Consider the following 21,690-nt stretch of genomic DNA (forward strand, 5'->3'; position numbering starts at 1 on the left):
ATACAGTTTTTAATTTTTTAAGAAAAACTGTTTTTGTGACGATGATATGATGAAATTCTTATATAAATATTAACTCTTATATTGTGCTGTAGAGGCAGTAATATTATTCATTTACTAATTTCTTTTAGGTAATAAAAATAAAGTTTGACAACAAATATCGTGCAATTTTCAACTATAATTATATATATATATATATATATATATATATATATATATATATATATATAATATTGTATTATATTTGTTATATTTTTCAACCTGTTCATATAATATGTCTCTAAAAGACTGATTTACCTTCTATTGTTTTATTTTTATTTTTTAATAAAAATTTATTTTTGCTTGATTAATATCGGACATAATACACTTTGACCACACCATAACGTTTATACCAAATTTATAACATGAACATACAATACATAATTTACGATATTTACCCATTTACTAGTTTATAAAAATTTTATGTGTTCATATTTTATAATAATCATCAATTATATTACAAACTTAAACATAAAGTACAATTTATCGATTAAACTTCGGTGTACAACACTATCAGAAACCGCGCACGTTTTTCGTTTTTGCGCGGTTGAGTTATGATTTTCTATAATCTATGCTAGTATGTCCTCTTCTATAAATTGTGTTGCGCGGTATTGCGTTATACGATTGTTCAATTTTACAGTAATATGGCAAAAGGTGATAAAGAATTAGAAAAACCAATAGTGAATAATGAATTACCCAACCCGGAATGTCGAAGTGTGGATCACGACGATTCGGAGTCTACTCAAGAACAGCCTTTGGACATAGGAGAGCATTATTTGGTGCGGCGTTCGGATGAGTCATGGCACCCGGCTGAGATAATACAGACCCGGTACAATGACGCCGAATCATGTTATGAATATTATGTCCACTATGTGGGATATGATAGGAGGCTCGACGAATGGGTTTCCCGCCACCGGGTTATGAATGATAGATTTGACATGTGCGAACAATCAAATAACAACATAAATTCAGATCATTTACTCACAGACAAATCTGGCCGCAAAATAACACGGAACCAAAAACGTAAACACGATGAGATCAATCACGTGCAAAAGTCATATGCGGAAATGGACCCTACAACAGCCGCTTTGGAAAAGGAACATGAAGCAATCACCAAAGTTAAATACATAGATAGGATTCAGATTGGAAAATATGAGATAGACACATGGTACTTTAGTCCATATCCTGACGAGTATGGAAAACAATCAAAACTTTGGATTTGTGAATACTGTTTAAAATATATGAGAATGGAAAAAACATACCGATATCATCTAAGTGAATGTACAGCAAGACAGCCACAAGGTAGTGAAATATACAGAAAAGGTACAATAGCAATATTTGAGGCAGATGGTAAGGAGCACAAGATTTACTGTCAGAATTTATGTTTATTGGCAAAGCTTTTCTTAGATCATAAGACATTGTATTTTGACATAGAACAGTTTTTATTTTATATATTATGTGAAGTTGATAAACAAGGAGCCCATCTTGTTGGTTATTTTTCTAAGGAAAAAGATTCTCCTGAAGGAAACAATGTTGCTTGCATTTTGACGTTACCTCCTTATCAGAGACAGGGCTATGGAAAATTGCTCATAGCTTTTAGTTATGAATTGTCTAGGTTGGAACAAGTTGTTGGGAGTCCAGAAAAACCATTATCTGACCTGGGCAAACTCAGTTATAGGTCATATTGGTCGTATGTTTTATTAGAGGTATTAAGTGCAAGTAGAGGGACATTGAGCATCAAAGATCTGAGTCAGATGACAGGAATATCACAAACAGATATAATATCAACCCTGCAGTCAATGAATATGGTGAAATATTGGAAAGGGCAGCATGTGATCTGTGTAACACCTAAAATAGTTGCTGAACAATTAGCCAGTTCACACTTCAAGAAGCCACGTTTATGTGTGGATCCATCTGCATTGCGTTGGACACCGCCTAACAAGCAAGGGCATTCTGCTAAGGCTAAAAAGTAGTACAGGCTTACAGGCAGGGCTTAGAGAACTCTGATATTTAGTCACATCTTGAGGATGATCTCTAGGTGCAGCCTGTTAAATGGTTGAGTTGAATTTTTACTTTGTTTTGAATGCAGTGGTTAGATAGTGTTAGAAGTATTAAAAATAAATCTGTAAGTTACAGGATGTGTTACAATGAGGTATTGTTTCATATGAACATATAATGTTGCACTGCATTTGTTATTGAAGTATTGAACTTTACTTTTATAATGCAAAGACATCCCAGTGAAGGGACTATAGATACTGTTAAGCATTCGATATAGGATTAATAATTGAAGATGATGTATGGCCAAGCTAATGGACATATAAAAATAAAATACAAAACCCATGATATAAAAAGATATATTTCTTTTGCAATTAATTTAACTAAAGATCCAAATATTGAGTAGTTTATTTGTGATTTATGACATTGTATGGCAATTGTGTTAGTGTAGTTATTTAGATATGAATGAATATTGCCTCTAGTGTTTGTAGGCATTACCTTGTATCTCTATACCACCTCATACATTTTTTATTAGCATATTTATGATAAAGTAATATTAACTAGTTTCAACACAGTACAACAGCTTTGCCTTTAATTTTAGATGTGTAACTGAAATTGATCATGATTGAATATATATATATTAAATTAAAAATTACTATGAAAACACCAAACTTCAATTATTGATTGATTTTTCATAATTTATTCACATGATTGCTTAGATCTGTACAAGCTTCATTCAGTTCCTTATAATCAGTATAGTGATACTAATCTTAAGTTGCGAACATTTTGATGTTTATCTCATTAATTTGATACATAAAGGTCACACTTTTATGTCAGTATGTAAGCTTAATTCTTAGTTTTAAGTATAAATGTCCATTTGATATCATGATCTATGTTTTTATGAACTGGTCATTTGGATTTATTCACTGGTCGATTAGAAGTATGTTCATTGAAATTTGTGTTTACACAAACTTTCATCTGTGAAATAGGAAAGTCATTAGTGTTAATGATTTTTAAATGCAGTCTGCTTTATTATTTTTTTTTTTTCTGTGCCGAGAGTATAGAACAATGATTATTCAAAGTAGTCAATATATCTTAGTAATACATTTTCCAATTTGATCAAAATATTACAATCATTTACATAATAACGTTTTAGACAGCAAATTTAAATAATTTGTTAGGCATTTACAACAATTTGATAGCTTTGTTAATATAAAACAGAAATTTAATTTGCTTTTGACCATATGACCATTTTGACCATTTGAACATATGACCATTGTATTACCTAATATATTTATGAAGCAGACTTTGTTAAATTAACAAAATGGTTAAATAGGTTTACCTTTTAAATTCATACTGTATAGAATGATTTTTAAATGCCATGCCAAAATGTCATTTATGGTGCACTTTAGCTAAAATAAGACATGAGAGTACATCCAATTGTATAATAATAATAAATGAAATGTATTTATTTTGCGTAAAATTGCTAGTAGATAACTATGTTATGTAGGTAGCAGGTGAATGACTTGAGACATATGTGATTACATCATGTAAATGAGATGTGCACGCCGAAAATTATGATATGTGTATATTGTTAAAACATATTTTCTGTACGTTACTTTCTGTAAGTTTTTGTTTAAAACATCCAGAACCTTGTCAAAACAATTTTTAGTTTGTTCTGCAATGTACTCATCTTTGACTATTCACAATTTGCCACTATAGTGTCGGGTTGTTTGAACTCAAATGATCTTCCCATTGCCGTGTTAATTAGATTCTATGAATCATCAGTTTTCACTGTTTATTTGTGATAATTCTAATCGTAAGTAAAATTGAAAAAATAAAAATTAAACTGAAAGTTTCTATTATTATTCTAATTTATTGTCCCCTTTATCCCACTAGTAGAATAAAGTGATTTTGCAATGGTATCTTCTGTTCTGTTACATGTAAATAAATACAAGTTCATGTTTCATTATTTTTTGGGTAGGTAGGAAGTTAAAAAAAACAGTTTTCCACAATAATCTATCATTCCAATTTATTCTTTATTTTACCATAATTCATTCGCACATTGATGAACACTTATACAGTAAATAGAGATACACGCATTAAAAATAATTGTTACAAACATGATTCTGATTTTGTGCGTTAGTATAGTGCTTTAGAACTTGGTGTGATATAGTAATACTATGTTACACAAACATTGTTGACTCGGGACAAAATTAGTATAGGGGCCCAAACGGGTTTATGTTCTGTCGATTGCAAAAATAACCAACAAAAGTAGTGTCGAATTAGAGAAGATAACCCATAACATACAATTTTAACCAAATGGAAATTGTTGACTATATTTTAAACACTCATTTATGTATTGATTTAACGCATTACTAAATGAGTATTATCAATTTGACTAAACGATTAACAGTTTGAAATGGCTTATCGCCTTAAATTGGGTCACACTGATAAAATACTCGTAAAATTGTTTTATCATGTTTTGATAAATGGCAATTCTGCCATTTATTACTTAGAAACTTTTTTTTTGTAAATTCTTATAATCTTGTGTGACTTCGATTATGTTTATAAACTTTTCAACACTAGTCAATAGTTAGTTGACCATTATTTTTTTGATTTTTTTTCGCACTCAATGCCCCATTCAGTTATGATACTAAACAATTATTCAGATATTTTTCTAATGCAACTTGGCAAACAGGATGACGGCCCACCTCGTGGAAAATGGTAACCTTTGCATATAGACACGAATAGAACTATTGATGTAACGACAGAATACACCGTGATGTCCATAGCACCCTACATGCGTTCATTATTCCTAAGAACTGTTTATATAGGCCATTATTTCAACATTTCATACCTCAATAAACTTTATTGAGGACTACAGACCGCGTCGTAAGATATATAAATATGGTATGATAATTAGATTTGTGTCTTGGTTGTCCCAGAAACTTTTTTGTTTCTTATATAAGTTTATAATAATAATTTTCTATTTAAAAGACTCGGCGTCAAAATCGATGGGTTTTAACAAATAAGTAACAATTACCTTTATGTGTGTACACACAACGAATAATGTGATCTTAAAATAATAACAGCTCATTTCATTCCTCATAATGTTACAAGCTTCCTATAAATTAATACTGGCATATATTTTTTTAGATTCTCTTGGCACTAAAGGGCGCCACCCTCGCCCGAGTAGTAAGTACTGACTATAAAAGATGTTTGACGAATTCAAGCGACATCAAAGGACGGAGCAAAAAAAATGACCCACACTATAACCCGCGTGGGCCGAGATCTTAGATAAATAGTTATGTGCTCTGTAATAGTTATAAGAAATCGTAGCACGAAGTTTGACATTTTTTTTTATATTTCCATCCGCATGTTGCTTGAATATTTTTACTTCCATGAACCATGAAAAGCTTACCATGAAATGTCTTCCGAAATTTCGGGACAAAATGAAACAAAAATTTGATGTTAAAATTATATAATACATACAATTTAAAAATATTAAAATATCATTCCTTTGGACTTTTATGATAGGATTTATAACGAACGAAATGTTAAATTCTATTTACGGACCCGATTTCGGTATGAACGAGAACACGAAATTAAGGCTGAAAATTCGGTATTTCATTTCATGGTAGAGCCTCAGGTATTAAAGCCGAATTACGTTTATACCTTTCCTACCTACCTATTGTTTAAGTATTTATATGAAGCTAATAACAAACCATTGTCTTTATCTCTATTTAAAATAGAAACTTAAAGAGTTTGATCAAAAATTATCAACAGTGAATTATTAAATTTTACGGTCGAGAAAAGATTCATAAAAAAGAAATAAAAAATTAATAATGGAGTTTATATCCTGTTATTTTAAATTTGAATAAAATCATATTTTCTATTCGTGGTTTATAAGTTATATAAGATAATAAATATCTTAAACACAATGTGTGAAAATATTTTCTGATTCGTTTACATTTTGTCGATATTTATCTTTATCAAAATATAATGTGGAAACTGAATGAAAATTTTGCCGAAGTCAACTTTAGGCTCAAAACTTGACATACGTACGTGAATTTGTAACATTTAATTAAAGATATATCTGTGACAGATACATATAAGTGGAAAACATGACTTAACAGTATAGACATAAGTTACATTATTGTCTGTTGATAAAAGAAGAGCAAACTCAGTCGACTCGTGGGTGGGGGAACTCTTTGGTAACAATCATGTGTAAGTACATTAACGACAAACCGAAACACATGGAGTGCAAATTTATACACATCTTACCATTAATTCACCAAACACAGAACTTTAGCGTTAATATCCAACACTTATTACAATATATCTTTTTTTTTTATTATTTAATATTTTTTTTTATTATTATCATCAGAACAAACTAACCAACATACGTGTTACATATCTACAACTAGATATATAAGTACTGTTACTACGTTACGATTAGTGTACAGAAGAATTTGTTACATTACAATAACGAATGTCTATCAATCATGTATTAGAAGGGCGTTACTAAGTTTACACAAAATGTTATAGCATTCCAAATTTGACCTTACCAATTTAGACATAGAGCCTTAATTAGTGGTGTACATTTATGGCACTGCGCAGTGCAAGTGACAAATATCTACTTCAAAAACGTGATGAAATATTTTTACTTTTTTTTTTTTTATCAATGCTTTTTACCTACTAACACTATGATACTTAATTTTAGATTTCAATATGATATTAATACCTCTGACGTTATAAACATCACATATTGGTTAAGGAAATCTTATAATTTTATTTGCTTCAAAAACCAGTGTTTTGACTAATTAACAGATTGTAAACCGCAGTTGCCGCAATTGAATATTTTACAGCAACTTTTTAACACATTTATAGTAAGTATACATAATAATCGTTTGTTTCATAAAAGATTTATTTATCAGTATTTATAAACTGCCATTCGATTGATTCAAATCCAAATTAAAATATTGAAACACCACTTCAGATCTTAAAGTCGTCTGTTTTATGAAATTGTAGGTCATTTAAACACAGCCTTCTCGTGATTCTTTGGTATTTTATATTTTATAAATTTGAAAATGACATTTTCAAGAAACTTATAAACTTTCTACTTTGTAAGGAACCACACGCTCTTTACCAGTGGCAAACGAATCTATCGATAGATACGATTAAGAATACACACGCATTAGGAAGAACAAGATGTGCGGTGTTTCTTATCTCCCTCTATCCCATGGACATTAACTGCTTATGTATCTATAGATAGGTTTGATTGATACTTGTCTACACAGACCCCTTAGATAAAATATGAACGAATCTATTGATAGAATGGTAATCAATAGTCTATGACATAGGATGAGACAGTGAAATACGCTGTCTTGTTCTTTCTCATATAAGCGTTGATCGAAGCGATTCTATGGATAGATTCCTTTGTACTTTGTCTATGTAGCTAGGTTACGGATTGATCAATCAAATAGGCAGAATTACACTTTACTACGATTATAACAACATGCCCTTTTTACACGACTGATATGGTCAAACATACTATTTCCAATGTACTAGTTTCTCACACAAGCTTCAAGCGTTTCCGAAAAAAAGTGTTGCCAACATCGAAAATTAAATGAGAAACAGTACATTTAGAGGAGATTTAAACAATTTATTGCTAACTCTTTACAAAGAATAGTGCAAGCTATGGAAGTGATAAGGTCTACTGTTTTCTGATGTGGTGCACTTCAAACGTTTCTACATATAACTGTTTATAAGTTATAACTCCCCGAAGCATAGACAATGAGATTCGTTGTATAGCACGCTGCAAACAACTTGAACAAATTCATAGATAATTAAGCTTGCGCTATGTAGTATTAAACTCATGATCAAGTTATTTGGCGATATCTAAAATATCTGGCAATGGTAAAAACTTATTTTAAATGAATAAAAAAAAACTTTTTAATCTTTAGTAGTTATAGTATGCGTGTTGGCAACACTATGGGAGATGAAACGTCTGAACAACATCAGCCACATCGGAAAATCTGGTTCAATTCAACCAGCCGCTACATATGTCCGGTACAATTATTATAATAACAAGACAAATATTTTTGTACTAAAATTTAAAAAGCCCATCTGCTTTTGAAATTTGTAAATAAATATAATAAAGATAAAAAAGCTATAGTTTATAATAGGGCAGATGTTGTCTTTTTTTATATATTGTTTTATATTTTGTGATTGCTTCTTAATTCAGTTAGGTAACTGAATTAAAAAAATATGTTTAAATATGTTAAAATATGTTTAAAGACAGTTTATCGAAACATATTAAGCCATTGGATATAGTAGGTATTATTATATTATTCTCATTAAATTAACAAAAAAATGGACACAAATATTAATCCCTTTTCTTGTGAATTATAAGCACCGTTTATTGTTTGAATATTATTATAATTATTGTAACGATTGTATTGTTTGAATATTATTATAATTGTGTTCGTATAAATTATTTAGTCTATAAAGATAGCATATTCTTAAATTATCATTTTTAAAAAAATACACTATGATCTGGAATTAAGCGCTTATATATTATACACAGTTACTATGTATGTTCATTAATACTGACAACATCATAAGAAATAAAATTTAAATAAATTTGGTGATCAAAATTAAAATGAAAAAATTATAACTAAACGACATTAAAAGCGCATCGTAAAAATAAATAATTTTAAAAAGATACTTTTTTTGTATTGCACACAGCAAAATGTTTCTCGAAAAACTAGCCACAAATAACGATGTGCCGTTTTACGGTGTTGATTTGAATAATGGAAATTTTAATTTCAACTTATACAGACTGTACATAAGGTGTACAGTTGTTCTGCTAACATGGTAGCCACAAAATATTATTCAATCAGTTGTTAACTAGTACAACCGCTACACAATGGATACAAGAATAGGAACGTTAAATACCTCTACTTGATTTAGTTTGCAAATAAAATTAATTTGCACACATAAATTTCTCGTAGAATTGTCTATTTTAACATTTACAATAATAGCGTCTTTAAGATTATATTTTTTTTTCTATATTAGGTATTTTAATAAGGATCATTTTTAAATTCTCTATTTTGCGGTCATACTGTTTATTCGAACTTAAACATTTGTACAGTGGCATCCTGATAGTACTGAAAAAGCAGGTCATGTGCAAGGATTGCTTCAACGACTCCTATGTAAGATGTACAGTTACTATACGGAAAGTTCAAAATTACATTCGCGTTCCTCTTAAAGAATATATGCACACACTTAACATACGGTCAATGATATACGTTAGAGTGAGACAGGAATAGGATTACTAGTTGACAAACTAACAGCATTAGTAGGTTATTTCGTATAATGACAATGAGGATGTAAAATGCAATTGTCAGCTTCCATACACTATGCTACTTTTACCATATCAGGTAACCTATGCGCTTCCTACCGTCTCTGTGATTCTATCATCATAAAACTTTCTAGTTTTAGGATATTTTCTTATTTTTGTTACTTAAGTAGTGATTACTTATACTGTTTGGACTCGAGGCATATTTTTGGTATCCTTGAAGCAAACCTTTTGATATTTAAATGAAGTTGCATATAACCGAATATTAGGTTCGTCTGATATATAGTGTAATGTAAATGTAAGACGACAGTTGGCGCCACTGTGCAGTACACAGCCACTAAACTTGCACGCATTTTTGCAATACCTTACAAACATCTAAAGAACATGTAACGCGATTAGCGAACCGACTACACAAGTGAACATTTTAAAGCGTATTTAAATGGCACAACGCGAAACAAAAAGACGATGGGAGGAAAATAATATCACAAAACTATCACCAACACATAATTAATGGTGTAACATGATCTTTTGTTATTTACATAATAATAATAATAATATATCATATATTACAATATATAAACTGGCGAGCAAAAGAATCGAACCACGAAGAATTACACCCACGTATTGTCGATTCAAACATATCTCATAGATCCCAGTTGTTAAAATATCGATTGGGATCAAATTCCATCAATTATCATTCATGTACTTTTGCCTAATCTATTTTAACCCACCTTAAACACTTATTTGTGAATGACGTTTTAGGGGCATTGCCCTCTTTATAATAATATAGAAATAAAATACATTTTGATCATACAATATATGATTATATTGAAGATCGAATTTTCTGGGATTCCATCTTAAGATCCTGACCTGATTCCTGACTTGGGTGACACTGCGATCACCCAAGAAATATAGTCTTACAAATGAAAACAAAAAATAAAACCGGCCCACTATTAACGAAGGAATCAAAAAATAAAATATATATATATATATATATATATATATATATATATATATATATATATATATATATATATAGACGAACATAAAGCCTTCTCCTTTTTTAAAGTTGGCAAAAAATTAAGGAATATGGTACTTATTTTAATCAGATAGCTAGGACTAGAAATAAATACATTTCAACTGACAATAAGTGAGTGGCTCGATTTTTTTGCACGGTAGTGGTAGTTGGATAATATTGTCATAAATATACATACCTACTGGCAGGTACTGAGAAGCAATTTGGTTATACATATATATTGAAAATATATGAGATTATTGATATATTTGAGTTTGATTAACAATTTTTTTCAGCATAAACAAGTTTATATCAATACATGTATATATATTTGTTTGTCTTATATAGATTTATTACCCTATGTAATGATTTAAAATGATAATGACAAAAAAAAATAATTAATAAAACAATGGACGTTACTGAGTTAAGTAATAATCAGTACACAGATCTTTTTTAATAAAATAAAAATTATAATATTAGTCTTAAGTATTTTCTAAACTTTTAGAGGCCGTCTTTTCTAGAATCGTATTATCGCAATCTCCTGAATGAATGAATGATATTTATGTGTGAAACGAGATGTTACATTTTGAGCCCAACCTTGTACAACACAAAAAAATTAAAAAAAAAAAATAAGAGTATCACTGGAAAAATATAACAAAATTTATTTAAGACGTACTTCATCGAGACAAAATATTTTTACTTATTTTTTATGTTTGTTTTCTTTTATGCGACTTGGAATAACATACAAACTGACGACCCACCTGATGGAAAGTGGTAACCATCGCCTATAGACAAGAGCAATACCATGGACATAACAGAGTATATTGTTTCGCCCATGATACCCCCCATGCGTTGCCATTCCTGATGACTCAGGTGTTATTCCTCTTGTTACGTGACGTCATATCACTTGCCATGCCATGAAACACAATAATGTAACTGATTATATAAAAAAAATGTGTTATATTTAAATAGGTTTTAGATTCGTTTTTATATAGTGTACAATGATTGGACTTAGGCTCCATATAATTCTGACAATCTGTAGCTTTTTATTTATAATATTACCAAAGAAACTGGGACCAATTCTAAAACGATATTAATCTAAAGAATTATAGGGATCTTTATGTGATTAATTTTGAAGAGTGTTACCCTCACACAACATATATCAGACTATACATTTCAGAGTCCCTTTCTCCATAATTGGGCATCTTACGAACTTCACAATTAATACACCTATATAATAAACTATATATTTGATATAGCCAGATAGAATTATAATTATTATTAATAAAAATTATAACTAAATAATATATTTCGAAATATTCTATGTCCGAGTCAGAGAAATTATAATATTAAACTCGGTATAATAAAAAAAAAATAGCATGCACAGAAAAAGACTAGATATACATCTGTTTAGACACAAACCACGTGTTTGATAAGTATAATTAATATAATTGTATGGTGGTCAATTACGAGAAAATAATCTTTAATAATAAATAGTATTTATTACAATATACCTCATTTAATCGTCAATATTATACATAAAGATTGATTTACATTAGGCCAGTTACTATTCTTAAACTCGCGAAAAATCAGTGATGACCAAGTAACGTCATTGCGTCAATTCATTTAAAACGACTATGCTGTCGCTTTGTCAACGTAAATATTGTTGTTGTTTATGACAACCACGATTAAATGCGAGTTAGTTCTCGATACCAGTACTGATGACAGTAACTGTCTCAATGTAAACTTGTCTTTCATGGTACATAATAGAAACACATGATTAACTTTAAATGGTATAATAATGGTACTTACCATAATTAAACATTCTTTCACATCACCTTGTGTACTATTTTATTACTTACTCATATAAAGTAAAAATAAAAACGAAAGGCGGATTTAACAAACAGATGCACCAATGTTGCCAGCTTAGTAAGTCGGAGCTGTGTAGTCGATGTTGCCTGTAAAGTTTAAAAATAAATAACGTTAGTCAATAATTATAAAATAAACGTAAGAAGTGTCTCCTACAATAATATTTCATTTATATTTATTTTTTGCCAAAAAATAATCTTTTTTCGCACATACTCACTATTACCTACGTATTGTGATTTTAAACTTAAAATTTGTATTAAAAAAAAGGGGCACCAACGAGTGATGATAGGTAAGAATGAAAAAGCAAGTCAGTTAACCCATGGTGATGAATACACCTTCGATTCAGCACGATAGTTTTCATGGGGTTTTCACGATAGTTTTTAACTATAGCTATAGTTACCAGTGCCAGTGTTGTGTGGCTGCGAGAAAGGCGGTTCGCTGTATGCAGGCTGCGGATCGGGCGCTCCAGGGTAGGCCGGGAAGGCGCCGGGGCTGCCAGCCGCCTCCACTTCGTATGCAGGTGCGAACGCCGCCTCCGCGCCAAGCCGGAACCGTTGGAACGCGAAGAACGCACACGCCACCTACCGCCGACGATAAGCAATCTTTATTTACCACTTGTTAAAATCATTGATAAATTAAAGAAATATTTACCGGTATGACGATATAATTACGCACAGTCTAGATAGCATAGAAATGTGCGTTCGATTCCCATGAGACTGAGTCGTTGGGAGGTATTTTTTTATTTATGACCTGATAATATATCCTAAACGCAGGGTAATGCATTAAAGTACTCGTATTATTAAATTTCGAATTTATTATTAAAAAATAAAATAAAACTTCATAATGATGAAACAGAACAGTTTGTTTGTTTGAACGCGCTAATCTTTGGAACAACATGTCACATTTGATTAATATAAGACTGTGTAGCATAAAAAACCGATTTCAATTGTTACAAACTAGTTATATTGTTTTCAAAACTAAACTACTGGAGCGATTTTGATAATATTTTTATGGGATCAATATGTAAGTATACCCTCTTAAATTTTTGCATTCGATAAGTCATTTCTTGTGAAAGGTAAAAGCTATTTAATATCATGACTACGAGTAAAGCCGTTATATATAGCTAATACTCATGTACATTTGATGTTTTATGTACTGCTTGAAATGGTATTTGACTAAAGAGCTGTAACGTCATGTCGTTTCTGCACGAAAACGACTTTATTGTCTTTTTTTTTTTTCAAAAAATTATCAATTATTTTAACTAACTACCACTATAACTTTCAGGTGAGGGAAAACACTGGGCTAACACCCTTTTAATTATAAGAATCAATAGTCTAAGCGAGCAATAATGCAATTACTGACCCAAGCAAAGATAGAGAAGAAGCAGAAGGCAATGGCGCCCTGCATGTTGTTGGCGGTGCCGAGCGGCGGCTTCACAGTCTTGCCCCACGCGTTGGAAAGGTAACAGAAGCCCACAAAGTACAGGAACGCCCAGAATGCTGAAAGCATAGAGTTTAAACATTGAAAAGGTTTTTTGTGCAACTCAAAATGGTAAACAAGTTGATGGTCCACCTGATGGAAAGTGGTTATAGTCGCCTATAGACGAGAAAAGCCACATGTATCTCATAAGTCTATTACGATGATGATAATTACTATACCGACATTGATGAGAACTATGGTTTTTCACCTCCATACCTTGTAATATTAGGTACTTCAAATAGAAATCATCATCATCATTCCAGCCATTATCCGTCCACTGCTGGACATAGGCCTTCCCCATAGACTGTCATAAGGAACGGTCCTGAACCACCTGCATTCACTGACTTCCTACAATGCATTTCAGGTCGTCACTCCATCTAGTGGGAGGATGTTCTACACTGCGTTTGTCTTATAATAAGTTTAAAACTGTCATTGAAAACATTTATTGAACAAACTAAACGATTACTTGAATGACAAATATGCATAGCGATAGTTGATCATCATGCACGGGCTTTTAACGACCATTTAATTTTAGGCATAGTACTATTTAAATAAACACACATAATGTTAACAGAGATTTAAAAGAGTAACAGTCGAGTTTCTTGCGGACTCTTCTCAACAAATAATAACTTTCCGAACACTGCATTCATAAAAAATTACGATTTAAAAGTGTTTATAAACAAGTTTAGTTGAATAAAGATGATTTGGATTGTATGGAGGAATTTTGCAGACTCCAATTTGATCCTAAATACGCAATCTCTAAATCAATGCTAGGTAAAATCGTGTATAAACGAGGAACGTGTTGTGCCCACTAAGACAATTTACGGTCAATTTTACGATCTCATAAACTGTTATTTGTGTGTACAAGCACTTTCCCTGTTATCTGTACGCACATGAGGGAGGTAAATTTCCAAAATATATTTCATACTGTCAATTGGAAATAAGTTTGTTGTGGACTAACTAATGAGAAATAAAAAATATAGTAAAATTGTAACTAGACGTTATCAGTTTCTGAAAGTTATTTAAGAAAAATTAATATGACGGGGTTTAATAAGACCAATACAGATCATACAATATTTTTTAGAAATTTTGTCTATCTATATATTTGTTGCGGAATCATGTAAAAACTATGTTACTGTACCAAATTTCATGTTATTTCCACAGTTGTGTTCATAAACGTTTAATTTAAAATCTTGTGTATGTTTCATCTTAATACGCTATCTAGAAATGATTTACTTCATTAGTTATCCTATTTCTGTTAATGTTCAATGGTGTTCTTGTTTATATTGTCACCAATATTAACAAGAACACCATTGTTACCACAGATTATACCGTTACGCTTTAAATTGTCTGTCTTCATGCATAGTCGCTTCTGAGAACCAAGGTGTAGTCGAGGATTCTTGTGTCAGAGAATGCAATGGTTTTTTAACGCATTTATAGTCAACAACGATGATATTGGTGCTACGTAAAAAATCAGAGGGCCTATAATCAAATTTTGGAACCGAACGAAACATAAATTTTATCTCAAAATTACATAATACAATTCGTTTAAAATATTAAGAATGTAAATGAATTTTACAGTAGGATTTATGACTAACAAAATGTTAAGCTCTATTTACTAATCCCGATTTCGGTATGAACGAAAACACGAAATTAAGTGAGAAAATTCTGAATTTAATTGCATGGTAGGCCCCCAGATATCTAAGACCACGCATATAAAGGTGGATATAACAAATTTTACAACCAGACACACTATGCACTTTTCATGTATTATATAAAATACTGTTCTTTTTTTCGGAAATCATATATAGGTACATGATAATTATATTAAGATTGTAACAATGTAGTTTCTTTTTATATTTTTCATATTATTTCATTAATTTTATATATACGTTGTTGAATGGAATCACAGTTCGAATTACCGCCGTGGGTGTCAGTATTGATGTAGAGGTCAAATGGCCTGCTCTTTAAATTGGGGACAATTATAACTAACCTGTTCAAGAAATGGACAGGTTTTAATTGTTCTCAATATACAAGCTTATAATGTCATTGACTTCTTGATAACACAAATTTATACTAAAAGACCATGTTCTCCAACTTTTTCTTTTGCTCGTTATACATATAAAAAGTTGGCAGTATGGTCCCAGTATAGAATAGGCTACTCCTTTCTCTCCAGTGGGTGTCGACTAAGAGAATTTATTGGTAAAGGGATGGGCAACAGCGTCCCTCTTAAAACATCTCTAAAAGCTTAACTGCGGTTGCCAGGAGGGAAAGGGATTGTTAGTAATGGAGACTGAGAATCCCATTGCTAGCAATATACCAAACCAGGTGGACCTCTTCACGGTTCTCCCTGGAAACTATTATGGTTAATTCCTGATGAATTCATCATGATGGGCTAATTGGCCTGTTTTCATTCTCATCAATCACCCTTCACTGGTGCTCCGCCAGCGTATCCCGTTAGCGCAGGCAGGGTTACCATACCATTTTCATCAATCAAAAAAAAACTGCGGTTGCCACCTCGCAACTACTGGCAAAACTTCCCTTATGTGGAAGGCAAGTTTAATAGTGGACAGTTAACGGCTGAAATGATGATATATAAAAAAAATATGCCTCACAAGGGGCGTACCACCATATCAATTTTTATCTGTAAACGTCAATGAAAAAAGAAAGAAAGAAATATTTTTATTCAAGTAAACTGAGATTTAAGCATTTTAAATAGTCATTTAACGCAATTTCAGCCAAGAAGAACGGGCAAGAAACTCAGCTGTCGCTTTTTTCAAAATGTTTAGCTATATAAATAATGAGTTTAAAAAATTTGTGTGAATACAAACTACTATGCAGTATTAGATCAAAAAAGCTGTTGCGTTGTTCACTTGTTTCACTGCAAATAGAGTTATTCACAAACATACAATGACTCATTGTAAACAAATGTGAGCAAAATTTGTCATACAAGGTCGTATAGGATTTATAGGTCTCTGTAACCCACATTTGCAATGTTTGATTGTAGGGGTGTAGCCCGTAACTTTTACTATTGATAATCATGTTCCTTTCCTTGTCCGATATCTATTTGGTAATATGTTTTCCTCTATCTGTATCTAATTGGTAAATAAAGGTAAATTTTGAAAGTTTTGCCCAGATGATTGGTCGTGTGGTCCCAGCATAGGCCACCCCTTCCCATCCCTCCCTCTTAAAATATCTCTAAAGCCTGACTGCAATTGCCAATCCGCCTGCCAAACGTGGCAACTACTGGCAAAACCCCCCCAAGGGGGAGACTTATGTCCAGCAGTGGACGGTTAAGGGCTGATATGATGACGAAGACCCACATAATGATTGAATTATCAAAATTCCTTTCTTATAATTCACTTTTTATATTCCCTTTTGTATGCTATACAAAAAAAAAACTTATCTGCAAAATTTCATGATTCTTGCACTCACATATGTTTCTATTGAAGCTTTTTTCACATTTCGATAAAACTTATTAATAATGTATACTGTACTGAAACCAAATTAATAATATACACTAAACATAAGACCAGCAGTGGACAGATAACGGCTGAAATGATGATGATGATGATGAAATATCCCGTAACCTTACACCACACGTTATGCCACAAAGTAAACAGAGATGCTAACTTGTAAGAGGTTTCTTAGGTGTCACTGCCAAGACGACCAAAATGCTTAACTGGAGCGGCGACATAACTAAATACCACTCTGCTATTAGCCATGATAAATTGGTAAACATCTCAAATTTATAAATAAGGTTGCCTATAAGAAAAAAAGCTGAGTACAAACTAAACTAAAATAACAGGAATAATCCATAATAATATACTGACCAGAGAATCCCATATCAGCCAGAACATAGTGCTTCCTGGTCTTCACCGATGACATCTGCTCGAAGAGGTACTCGCCCGCGATGAACCCGATGGACGCGATGAAAGCTATCACCGAAATGCCTACACCGTAATTGCAGGCGTTCGTATCTTTGTTGTAGACACAGTATTCCTTGTTGTCCGTTTTGTCGACGTACCAGCCTTTGGCTGATATACAGCCCATCACTATCACACTGAATAGCTGCCAATTAAAAATAAAACATAGACATCACTATCACGCTAAAGAACTGCCATTTAAAAATAAAACAATCATCACTACATGCTTGTGAGTATGTAGTGATGTCTATCTAGTGAGGTTTTTGTCTTAATTATACACATACATAAACAAATACAAATATATTCAAACACATAAGTCTCTCACTTAACAATACACACATATTACATAACTCTCACAATTTCAAATGAGAGTTTTAATTGTTGATATTTATTTTTTCTTTATTCTTTATTGTACACAAAATATAATGTTAACCACAATTCATTTGAAACATAATGTACAAAGGCGAGCTTATCTCTAATAAGAGATTTCTTCCAGCAAACCTTTTCATGTAAATTGTATGTTATTTTAAAAAATAAAAATATTATGATATTTTCATTTTTTATGCAATTAAGAATAATCAACATATTGATGGCCCATTTGATGGTAAGTGATGACCATCACCTATAGGTACGAATAGCGTGATAGACATCACAGCATATACTGTGATACCCATGAAACCCTTCATATGTTATCATTCCTGAACACTATGATGTTATTTTTCTATACCCTGTAATTTCACTGTTATATAGCAGTGACATTCTAGACTTCAATTTGAAACATAGCCATAAAAGCACAGCTGTTTCACGGCAGAAACACGAGTGGGACAGAGGTATACAAGCAGAGAGAACTTTTGATCAGTCTTATTCATTTTTTTTTAGGTACCAGAGAGAGACTTTGCACAAGTCTTTGTTTGCTTGGGTACCTCTGACACATTCGTGTTTCTACCATGAAGCTGCTGTGATCGCAATGAATTTACAGGATACAGCTAAGTCCTCAGGAATGGCAATGCATGAGAGGTATCTTTTTTTTATTGGATGAAAATGGAATGGTAATCCTGCCTGCGCTTTCGGTATACGATGGCAGAGCACCAGTGAGGGATAATAGGTAAAAATGAAGGTAGCTCATTTGGCCCATTGTGAAGAATTCAACAGGAAATAACCACTATGGTTTCTAGAGTGAACCGCGTGAAGATCGACCTGCAATGAGGCTGTAAGAATCGATTACTATCAATCTCTTTCCCCCTGCATGGGGGGTATCATGGGCGAAACAGTATAGTCTGTTATGTCTATGAAACTGTTCATGTCTATATGCAATGATTACCACTTTCAAACACTGCTGGGCAGGCTGCTTTTTTGCCATTCTAGTTAAAAAAAAAAAGGTAATAAGTTACATAATGTGTTAGCACAGATTTTTTAATAGTCACTGTGTTAGTCATAGCACCCAATACAATATTAACAAGTTACTAGAGCATGAAATCAAGGATGAACGCCAAACAAAATTATATGGCTTATTCATTGACATACAAAAAAAAGATCATGATTAATGTAAGTGAGTAGTAATTTTTATTAATTTTGAGTATTTTGTCTGCCAGAAAAAAACATTGATAAAACAAATATTTGTTTGTCATAGGACAAGGTATGAGTGGAGTTGGAAACTTACCATAAATAAAAAATAACATATCAAGACAATTTTTTACAAAATTTTAAAGTACTATTTTAATAATTTTGACTATAGATATCACTGGACAGAGAGAATTGAATGTAAATTTTGGCTAAATGCTCTTTATGTTTAGTGGTATTTTATGTCTGATAGTGTATCTAGGATATTTTTTTTTTATATTAAATACTTATTAAATGATACATGTATACCAATTTTGTCTAAATTATTCTGAAAATTAATATTTTTTATATATTTAATATCCTTTTATGTATTTATTTATACTTTTGCACACAATAAAATATGTCTACAAGGCGGACTTAATGCCTGTAAGCAATCTCTACCAGTCAACTGTCACACTAAACAGAAAGAGTAAAGGTCGGTGCATAGATTTTTAAAATAATTGTAAATTAAGTATATATATATTGAAATATCTATTTGTGTATGTGTGTATGGATATAATTGTACCTGTGTATGTTAAGCTGTATACTTTTTTATGTGCCACCAACTCATTCCTTCTACCCAAAGCTTTCCTGGAAGGGATTGCTTAGTAATAAGACTTATACTATACTCATTGCAAAACCTTCAAATCAACATTTCATGTAATATTAATGCAATAAAGTGTTCAATAAAAAATATTATAATTATGAAGGAATTCAAATGACGATCAACTATTTTTAGTATTTCATAACAAAAAGATAAAAATAGGTTCTATAATTTTATTATATATGTGTCTGTCTAACATTGTCTTTTTACCTTATATTCATTTATTATGAAATTTGGTAAGTGTATATTTATTTTAATTGTTTAATAATTAAATGACAAAAATTGAACATATATTAAAATATTAAATTTCATCTTATTTAAATACTGAATCTCATTATAATAATAATAAAATTATAGGGGTTTGATAATAACAATTTAGGATTTTTTTCTATAAACAACCCCTAAGAATATCTCTTCACTACCCCATATTTAAGCATCATAGGTTGTACCTGGAAAAATTAAAAAATACGCATAATGGCCCAAATGAGAGGCTAAGCGCGAAAAAGAGAGTCCAATTTACATTACATTACATTACCTGGAAAAAATGTTTGTCCGATTTCAAAAATTTGCTCTGTATTATAAGAAATTCTAGCTCATAGAGCAGGAAATTGGTATAATTGTGTGGTATTTATTATTATCATATGAATAAAGTATAAATGATTAATTTATTATTAATTACCACTGAAGGTAATTTAACTTCTCTCACCAGAGTCAAACAATAATCTACACAGACAAGACTTCCTATCAACATAACAGTGTCAATTATTTAGGTAACATATACACAACATAGATGTTAGACACAATTTCAAGGTTAGTACGAACACTGGTATATAATTATATAGATAATGCTTTACTTGGTATTACTTCAAAGTAGTCAAATGTTTTATAGTAAAATGTGTTAAATTTATATTCTATGCTCTTAAGTAACAATAGTATAGGTATTTATTATTAAAAAAAAATGAGTGTTGTATTATTGTGTGTATGAGTCTTTAAAATATAGTTAGATATACAAATGTTATATATAGCTATAACAATGGGGCTCATTTACTAAATTGATGATGGAAACATAATATCATAAACAATAAATTACAGAATAATGGAAAATAAGTTGAAAATGAACATTAATATCACATTATAATGAGATGCTTATTAAAAATATGAAATTATATGTTAAATACTATAGTCACGAGATACTGATGATATCTTACCCAACAAACCGCCCTTACAATCACGGGTGGCCTTTGGATGAATGCTTGAGGGTCGAAAGCCCCACCGGCCTTCCCACCGCCATAAGCACCAGTTGTATCCATTTTTAAAAGATCAAATAAATAATTTAACAATTACACCACCAAACTAAACTGCCCATCAATGGAAAGACGAGATTACGACCTCCGCAGATCTCGAATACCAATTTGTATTATCGATCGACCTGAAGACATCCGATGACAACATTGACAATAAGAAAATCTGTGTGTGGTCTGTGCTCTACGCTCGTGTCAATGAATGACATCGATCCGAAATAGTACCACCTGATTGGTCGAAATAAAAAATAACATACGTATTTGTAATATGCACCAATCAGAAATAAGTATTTTTTTTTCAGAACTGTAGGTTTCATTCTTTATCTATGTTTTCAGTTTTCATGTATTTTCCAGAAAATTTGTGGATATCTTTGGTGGAAATGAGTATTGCCATTAACAAGAACAAAATATCCCTATTATATCAACCAAGAGACATCCAAAAAATATGTTTGTTACGTAAATGATAATTGAATAAGTTTCATTTATATTTATTAAAAGAT

General features: G+C 31.3%; 2 protein-coding genes across 2 annotated transcripts; one reads left to right on the top strand and one right to left on the bottom strand.

Moving 5' to 3' along the window:
• Nucleotides 1–571: 571 nt before the first annotated feature.
• On the top strand, nt 572–3,891 carry LOC113512353 (histone acetyltransferase KAT8-like). Its single transcript, XM_026896183.3, has one exon. It carries the CDS (start codon nt 681–683, stop codon nt 2,007–2,009), a length of 1,329 nt encoding a protein of 442 aa, XP_026751984.2. The 5' UTR covers nt 572–680; the 3' UTR covers nt 2,010–3,891.
• Nucleotides 3,892–12,192: 8,301 nt separating this feature from the next.
• Nucleotides 12,193–21,364, bottom strand: LOC113512186 (synaptogyrin). The gene is made up of 5 exons (XM_026895990.3): nt 21,098–21,364; nt 17,594–17,831; nt 13,644–13,780; nt 12,682–12,862; nt 12,193–12,370 (listed from the first exon to the last, which is right to left on the bottom strand). The coding sequence occupies exons 1-5, from the start codon at nt 21,197–21,199 to the stop codon at nt 12,339–12,341; spliced, it is 690 nt and encodes a 229-aa protein (XP_026751791.1). The 5' UTR covers nt 21,200–21,364; the 3' UTR covers nt 12,193–12,338.
• Nucleotides 21,365–21,690: the final 326 nt, after the last annotated feature.

The sequence above is a fragment of the Galleria mellonella genome, unplaced genomic scaffold, assembly GCF_026898425.1.
Source record: "Galleria mellonella isolate WM207_F2 unplaced genomic scaffold, CSIRO_AGI_GalMel_v1 utg116, whole genome shotgun sequence".
In the NCBI taxonomy this organism is placed as follows: domain Eukaryota; kingdom Metazoa; phylum Arthropoda; class Insecta; order Lepidoptera; family Pyralidae; genus Galleria; species Galleria mellonella.

Bases quoted from the DNA above. Each gene is read 5' to 3' on its own strand.
- LOC113512353 (XM_026896183.3), top strand. From the start codon at position 681: ATGGCAAAAGGTGATAAAGAATTAGAAAAACCAATAGTGAATAATGAA.
- LOC113512186 (XM_026895990.3), bottom strand. From the start codon at position 21,199: ATGGATACAACTGGTGCTTATGGCGGTGGGAAGGCCGGTGGGGCTTTC. The intron at 17,832-21,097 runs GTAAGATATCAT...TTTAATTGGCAG, and splicing joins TTGTAAGGGCGGTTTGTTGG to CTATTCAGTGTGATAGTGAT. The intron at 13,781-17,593 runs GTCAGTATATTA...CTATGCTTTCAG, and splicing joins GGCTGATATGGGATTCTCTG to CATTCTGGGCGTTCCTGTAC.